Source organism: Sinocyclocheilus rhinocerous, unplaced genomic scaffold (assembly GCF_001515625.1).
Source record: "Sinocyclocheilus rhinocerous isolate Xijiao unplaced genomic scaffold, SAMN03320098_v1.1 scaffold3377, whole genome shotgun sequence".
NCBI lineage: Eukaryota > Metazoa > Chordata > Actinopteri > Cypriniformes > Cyprinidae > Sinocyclocheilus > Sinocyclocheilus rhinocerous.
Window position 1 is genome coordinate 198774 of NW_015654499.1, and position 8150 is coordinate 206923.

The 8150-nt window shown below is 39.0% G+C and overlaps 1 protein-coding gene across 1 annotated transcript in view; it reads right to left on the reverse strand.

Moving 5' to 3' along the window:
* LOC107717207 (rap guanine nucleotide exchange factor-like 1) overlaps positions 1 to 4971 on the reverse strand; it is a 46987-nt gene extending 42016 nt beyond the window's left edge. Inside the window, exon 1 of the mRNA XM_016523886.1 lies at positions 3883 to 4971. Coding sequence (XP_016379372.1) covers positions 3883 to 4264 — 382 coding nt within the window. The 5' untranslated portion in view covers positions 4265 to 4971. The remainder of the gene's footprint in view (positions 1 to 3882) is intronic.
* Positions 4972 to 8150: the final 3179 nt, after the last annotated feature.

Here is an 8150-nt window from a genome sequence, read left to right on the forward strand (position 1 = left end):
ATATATATATATACACACCCACACCTACAATATACACACACAAAACTAATTTTAAATGGCCATCAATGTAAAAACAAATGCTTTTTGCAGCCAAATAGTGTAGAGGCTAACATAACATTCCAAACCTTTTAATGAACACTTCAGTAAAAACATTAACGCATGAAGGTACAAGCCTCTCCGCTCGGCACGTAAAAGTGGAGGAAAATTTCCCAAAATTGGCAACTACCACCACTAACGAATCACATAGCCATTACACTGCTCTTGCCCTGCCCACTGGAACTTTGTTCTGACACGCCAGCCAACAGAACGACTGTTGCCTCTGGCTCACAACTGGAAGGGCTAAAGGTAAACAAAGTTATGTAATGATCAACTTGCTAATCTCGTTTCAGTGAGCCCTACCAAATTACTCCATTACACACTAGCAGTCATTACACACACTCATGAGGTGTCCGTGCACATTCCAGAGATAAAGCTGTTTTGTAGGTGTGCTGTCTTGTAAGAGCACTAAATAAGGTTCCTGAGAATCCTGGATTCCACATGCAATACCCAAGATATACAGGTAATAAAAGTATATATGTATAAGTAAGTATATAAGTAAGTATACTCTAAAAAAAATAAAGGTTCTTAATTGGCATTGATGTTTCCATGAAGAACCTTTGACATCTTTGGAAACTTTCTATTGCACAAAATTTTCTTTCTTTATAGTGGAAAAATGTTCTTTAGATTTTTTCAAATGGTCTCCTTACATTGGTTCTTTTAAGAACTAATCACTGAAACGCTCTTTGGGGAATCAAAACTGGTTTTTCGATGGCATTTGGAACCATTATTTTTAAGTAGAAGTACATATACTTAGTTTTTGATATTTCAAAGAAATTAAATTCACATTTTCACTTGCAGTGATGTGATCCAAAATGTAGATGCGTCTACAAAGTGCATCTGTCTACAGTTACTCATTCAGTCAACAGCTGGGCTGTTTGTCTTAACGCTGATGAATTGACTGTGCATCAGAACTGATATGCAAGCAGTGTCTTATTTCAGTGTTTCCTCTTGACCCTGGATCAGTGGACTTCCCTCAGTCTGTAATCCACAGTCACTCCACGGACAGCAACACTGAGACAAATTGCAAGCCCATTGTTGGCTAATCCAGGATTAGTGGCACTTTTTCAAAATTTCCCGGGCCTCGATAATAACAAATTGCAGAGAAAATGTCAGTCTTATCTAGAGGCAAGGCATCCCCCTTCACATAAAAAAAATAAAACAGGTTGAGAATGAGGCCAAATGTCTCAGTATGTGACATGAAATTGAAATCGCTCTGATCTGTTCTAGATATAGGGCAGAGGTTTGAGATAAATTGCTTAAAATCGCCTCCAAAGGAGGAAGAGAGACATGAGCTGTCAAGTGCACAAAATGAATGACAGTTTAGGTCGAGACATCAGTTTATCGGTTATCAAGGGCTCACATAGAATGTGTTTTGAAAAGAAATTAAGCATGTTGAGTGAACTTTTGATTCTTAATCATTAATGTAATATTTCAAGCCACATTTACAAATTAAGGAAAGTCAGTTTTGATGCAAAAATCCAACTAAAGGCTTCAAATCCTGCATGTCCTTCAAACGCCATGGGGTTTTAGCTTTTGCTTTATTACACATACAGTCTACCTCAATTCAGCTTGATGTGCGCAAAACTTTTCCTCACATTTCTACTATTCACACAGGTTGAACAGTCCAAATAAAAAATAAAAAAACTAACCTATTCGTCATCATCATTTACCTTGTCTAAAAAAACGGGACATTTTTACAGTAATCGTACATCCTAATAACGCATTGAACCAAGGCAAATGGCCCATCTGGTCATCGATTTTACATCAAGCATAATTCTCTCTTTACGCACTGGCATACTGTCGAAACCCCTCCAGTTTCCATGGTTACTTCACAAAAACACTCTAATGCACATGTGCAGTGCGAACTGCTGCACTATGGCTGCAAAGCATCACTGCCAATGAATGTGTGGAAGAGCCATTCTTCTTGGCATAAAAGTCCTGGATCTTACAGGAACAGGTAACATGTATGCACTTGTTAAAGACACCCCATTCCCATCACTACACATCACAGTTTGTCATTTCCCTGTAAAACGTCCTTTGTCTGAGACTACAATAGAAATCCCCTCACTTGGTACAGGAATTGATTTATTCCTGGTGTTTTCTGCATACAGGTGCTCAGTGCTGTATGTGGGTGTCAGGTGTGGGTGGTAACGGCTTGACGGTTATTGAAACATCCATAACAACAATTTGAGGAAAGACACAAAGGAAAGCACCATGGAAACATTTAATATTTTCTTTCGCTTTCCCATAGCCAAGGAAATAACCAAGCACCACCCTGTTTGAAGATATTCCTCATGCAGTCAGTTCTTCATTTAGTGATTGGATCTGTTTTTGACAAATGTGAAAGCATTTTGTTTTATGACATTATTTGTGACCTTTTGATGTGACCTTTTAAATGTTGTGAGTGCTCAATGAAACTCACGTTTTACGACTAGCTTTGACTGCCTTTCTAGAATACTGTGGAATACTGTCATGCCACATTTCGGTGAAATAAAGAGGGTATGAAATGAAATTTCCTCAGTTTAAAAAAAAACATAACTTTGTTTAATTGAATTAATATGTCATGGCATAAAAATGACTTTATGGATGTAAAGATTATGCCTACAATCACATAGTTAATGTTTGGTGTGAAACTCAAATTGTGTTGTTCATATGGCCCAAATACTGTCTGTATGAACTAATTATTTTCGTAATAGCAGTGACTAACATCTGTAACCATATGGGATAGTGACTAAAGTAAATTGCAGAAGTGCTACCGCATTATATGATGTAACAGACAACTAGTTGTCAAGTGTGATTCCGTTTACACAGCCCAGGTTTCTGAAAATGCAGCTGTGGTTCCATTCTGGTTCGACACACACCCACTTTTCACAATTTAATCAATTTAAATTTAAATAAAATTAATGCCCTGCAATTTTTTCTTGTTGAACATAATAATTTACTCCAAAATACACCACATTCCCAAAGTAAAATGTTTTGTCCTTTTTTTATATTGATTTTATGAAGTTAAATTGTTTTTAACTTAATATGTCATCTTAAAAACATTTTGTGGCATGACATAAAAAGACAAAAAACTACAATATGTGACAAAACGGCCAACAATTTAAAAATCTTGTATAAAAGTTATGGAGTAATTCATTAGCAGACCTAGCATTATCGTGATATGGCGATACATTTTCATTAAAAATAACAGCGATTCACGATGTAATTGTTTATGTCACTTTCTTTGTAAACATACGAACACATACGAAAAAGTAATTTATTCACATTATACTTGGAGTCATACAATAAAATGTACGTCTCCTTTAAATATTCATAAACAAATATGGCGCTGATAATAAACATTTTAACACGTTTACAAATGTTTGAAATATTTTCAGTCCACTTTAATCCAATTTAAGTTTGGATTACATATATCAACATAATACTGATTATTAACCTACTATTTAAATTTTATGCAGTTGTAATTCATGTCTGCGCTAAATTCGTCACATTCGTGCAAACGATAACGGCTAAAAGTGTGAATATTAAAGAGAAAGTGAATTTAAAATGCAAAATAATAGCGGTTATCGCCAAAAATAGCGATCAGTTGATAATCGCGACAGGCCTTGCGAAAACGATTATTATTGTAACCCACTACTACAACCGTGTGCCGTAAACGGTCACCATAGCAACGCACTGAAACGATGTTACAGTATTCTAAAACGAACGAGTTGATCTTCAAAGAACCACCAAGAAAATCTGTCAATGGAGCATGAACGTGGGAAAATGGACTCGTCTCACCTGTGCAGTTGGCGTACCGCTTTCCTGCCACACTATCCAGCAGCGCCAGCGCTAGATTGTCTGGAGTGTCCGCGGGCAGCGGGGTCCAGTTCGTGTCCAGACTCGCCTCTGAGCTCTGCTCATCGCTGGACAGCGACGGACTCCTGATGTCCGCAGTGGCGGAAGGCCAGCACGGCGCTTCTTCGGTCTCCGGGCTGAACACCTCCCTCGCCGGGCCGCTTTCGGGAGACGTCTCCCTAAAGAACGGCACCACACGGGACAGGCTGGCCCGTCGCCTGGATGCCCCGGTGCCGGTGGCCTTCTCCCCAAATCCACCCGCCCGAGTGAGTGCATTGGTCTGCTTCTTTAAGAATTTTTCAAGAGGCTTCATTCCAGCAGGCATTTTGATGACAGAAATCGCAAGAAGGCCCTGGGTTGATCCTAATTAATACTCAATAATGAACACTGATGATGACCGTATGGACTTGAGCGTCTACATCATAGCTGGATAATGCTGGATCCCAACTCGGATTGGAAATTGCCTGAAGAAATTCTTCTCCGTTGTGTTAAGGTGTCAAGAATAAAATACGGCCATGTTCAGTGTTCACGTTACACAAGTGGATGCTGATCGAGTCCTTACTACGCTAAGAAGAAAAAAATCCAAACGTATCCCAGGGAAACCCGTCCTCCACTGCAGTCCTTCAGCTCGAGAAGAAGGCTATATGTGTACTACTACCATTGCCACTGTCAGCGAAGCCTTGATCGATGAGTTAATTTGACGAATAATTAGACAGAAAAGTTAAAATAGCAGCAGGTGTATCTTAATAATGCATATAGCCTACATATATAAATCAGTCTCTGCCAAGATGCTGGAGCATATAAATTAATCGTCTACCGAAGGTAACGGGCTCCTGTCGCAGACGAGACGCGCGACTCGATGCTGATGAGGATTTCGTGTCTATAGATCCCTGACCGGTTCAGTGGTAGGCTATCTCTATTTATTTTTCTCTCACTGTACCGAGTGTCTCTGCGCCACGAGTCCGCACAAATACTGAGCTCCGTCGCTCTCACATACAGTATAGTCTACACACTCTCTCTCTCTCTCTCTCTCTCTCTCACTCTCTCTCTCTCTCTCTCTCCACCCGCCCTCTCTGCAGCTGAGTGCGTGGCATTGGTCTGCTTCTTTAAGAATTTTTCAAGAGGCTTCATTCCAGCAGGCATTTTGATGACAGAAATCGCAAGAAGGCCCTGGGTTGATCCTAATTAATACTCAATAATGAACACTGATGATGACCGTATGGACTTGAGCGTCTACATCATAGCTGGATAATGCTGGATCCCAACTCGGATTGGAAATTGCCTGAAGAAATTCTTCTCCGTTGTGTTAAGGTGTCAAGAATAAAATACGGCCATGTTCAGTGTTCACGTTACACAAGTGGATGCTGATCGAGTCCTTACTACGCTAAGAAAAAAAAAATCCAAACGTATCCCAGGGAAACCCGTCCTCCACTGCAGTCCTTCAGCTCGAGAAGAAGGCTATATGTGTACTACTACCATTGCCACTGTCAGCGAAGCCTTGATCGATGAGTTAATTTGACGAATAATTAGACAGAAAAGTTAAAATAGCAGCAGGTGTATCTTAATAATGCATATAGCCTACATATATAAATCAGTCTCTGCCAAGATGCTGGAGCATATAAATTAATCGTCTACCGAAGGTAACGGGCTCCTGTCGCAGACGAGACGCGCGACTCGATGCTGATGAGGATTTCGTGTCTATAGATCCCTGACCGGTTCAGTGGTAGGCTATCTCTATTTATTTTTCTCTCACTGTACCGAGTGTCTCTGCGCCACGAGTCCGCACAAATACTGAGCTCCGTCGCTCTCACATACAGTATAGTCTACACACTCTCTCTCTCTCTCTCTCTCTCTCACTCTCTCTCTCTCTCTCTCTCCACCCGCCTTCTCTGCAGCTGAGTGCGTGTGTTATTGGTGGTGTCAAGAGATATTGCTCAGTTGCTTTGAATCGCAGCAACTGCAGTCACAAGCTCATATACTAACGGCGAAAAACCCACATGTGCGCCAAAGACTGAGCATTTGAATACGCTTTTCCATTTGTTTTAATCATCCGGGTCAAAATGTGACACTAGTATCGAAATATTGAAGAATTGTTCAACTATTCACTTTATTGCTGGCAATCGGTATCTCTTAACAATACCACTTATACACCACTTTATTTGTGCTATGTGTCTCAAACTTAGATATAATATTGCAATATTTATATGCAACAGTTTAAATTAGTTAAAAAGCTACTACTTACCCCTAAACAGTTTCAATTAATATTAAGTACAAAGAATGCCCGCTGTACCTGCTGAACCTATAGGTTGTAAGCTAATGAAAACGTAAACTATGGTATTTAAAATATGGTTATTTTATTGGCATCTGTGGTTCCATTAAGAACTTTTAACACCCACTGAAGCTTTCCATTGCACAAAAGTTTCTTTATAGTGGAAAAGGTCATTTCGATTATTAAATTGGTCTTCACACTAAGAAAAAAAAAAGATATTTTTAGAACTATTCACTGAAAGGTTCTTGGGGGAATCCGAAACAGTTCTTCTATATGTGGTCAAAACCATATATTTATTTATTTTTAAAAGTGTATAGTATATTTTGTAAGGAATGACAAAGAGCATTTTTTGTGCATTTGCATTAGCTCTATATTTTAGAAATAGTGGAAATAAAAATAATACAAATAATAAGTAAAATTTAAAAAAGTAAAAAAGAAATATATTTTAGACCTTATGTCTATCTTTTAAAACATAAAACAAACTAATTTCTAAAGCATCAAAATTCATTAAGGAAGAACCTGAGACTAAAGTTCTGTATCAATTACTGTTGGCACGTGTCTTGCTCTCCTACAGTTGGCCAGCTGTATGGTTTCAAATTGCATAGCTGGAAAGCACAAAAAAGAGTTATCTCCTCCACAACCACTTCATGAACACGCTGCATTTAAGTTCCTTTAAGGCACTTATTAGGAGACACGCACAGACACCATCAGACCTCAGGCCTGGTCAAGGTACAAGTGTCTTATAGTTGTGAGCCAGTAGGGTAAGCAACTTCATTATCAGTATTAAGTTTCAATTAGCAGGCCTACATGAAACGTCTGTCAGGAAACATTATCCCAAGGCAACTATGAGGGGTAAATATGGGATCCGGTGATCACACTATGCTGGGCACTTAATTGAATACAGAACAGTGGGAAAAGAAACCAAATGTGGTTAATCGGCTTAATAGATGTATGAGGTATATGTGGTTTATAAAACACATAAAGAAACTATTGTAACAGTATGGCCTGACTTTCTGTAATAAAACTCACAAAACAAATGAAATATTGCATAAAACTAAATCTTTTGTTAGTTATCTTGTACAGCAGTAATCTCGGGATAGTATCAAAGGAATAGTTCACCGACAGATGAAATTTTGCTGAATATTTATTCATCCTCAGGCCATCCAAGATTTATATGTTTATTTTTCATCAGAACAGATTTGGAGAAATTCAGTATTACATCACTTGCTCACCAATGGATCATCTGCAGTGAATGGGTGCCGTCAGAATGAGAGTCCAAACAGCTGATAAAAACACCACAATAATCCACACGACTCCAGTCCATCAATTAATGTCTTGTGAAGCTGAAAGCTGTGTGTTTGTAAGAAGCAAATTCATTCAGGATCCGTTGTTGAGCAAGTGATGTAATGCTAAATTTCTCCAATCTCATCTACATCTTGGCAGGATTGAGAGTGAGTACATTTTCAGCAGATTTACATTTTTTTGATGAGCTATTCTTTTAAAGCATATATCTGCATTTGGTCAATCGTTTAATTTTGATGAACCCAGATGAACTCATTCAGCTGGGGTTAGATCTTCTTCCACACATCATATGTGATGACTGTGCACTGCAAAACCTCAGAATGAGTATTCCCGCCCTCTGTGACATCTCACAGACAAACGTGCTGAAGTTAGGCAGGGTGAAATGCACTTTAGCTACATCCTATATGATCCTGTTGAATTTTGAGCCATGTGTGTGACTTCACTCAGCCATGTCTGCAAGCTCAAAACTGCAGGCCGTAAAAAAACGCTGCTGGTATAAATAGCTCTGCGTCAGTAGAGGTCCTCATTATCACCATGGAAATGAGAGTGAAACCATGCTGCAGAGAAGTGGAAATCACACATCGGGTAAACCACTGCAGTCATCCCTAACAAACACACTCATTCTCTCCAACTTTATACA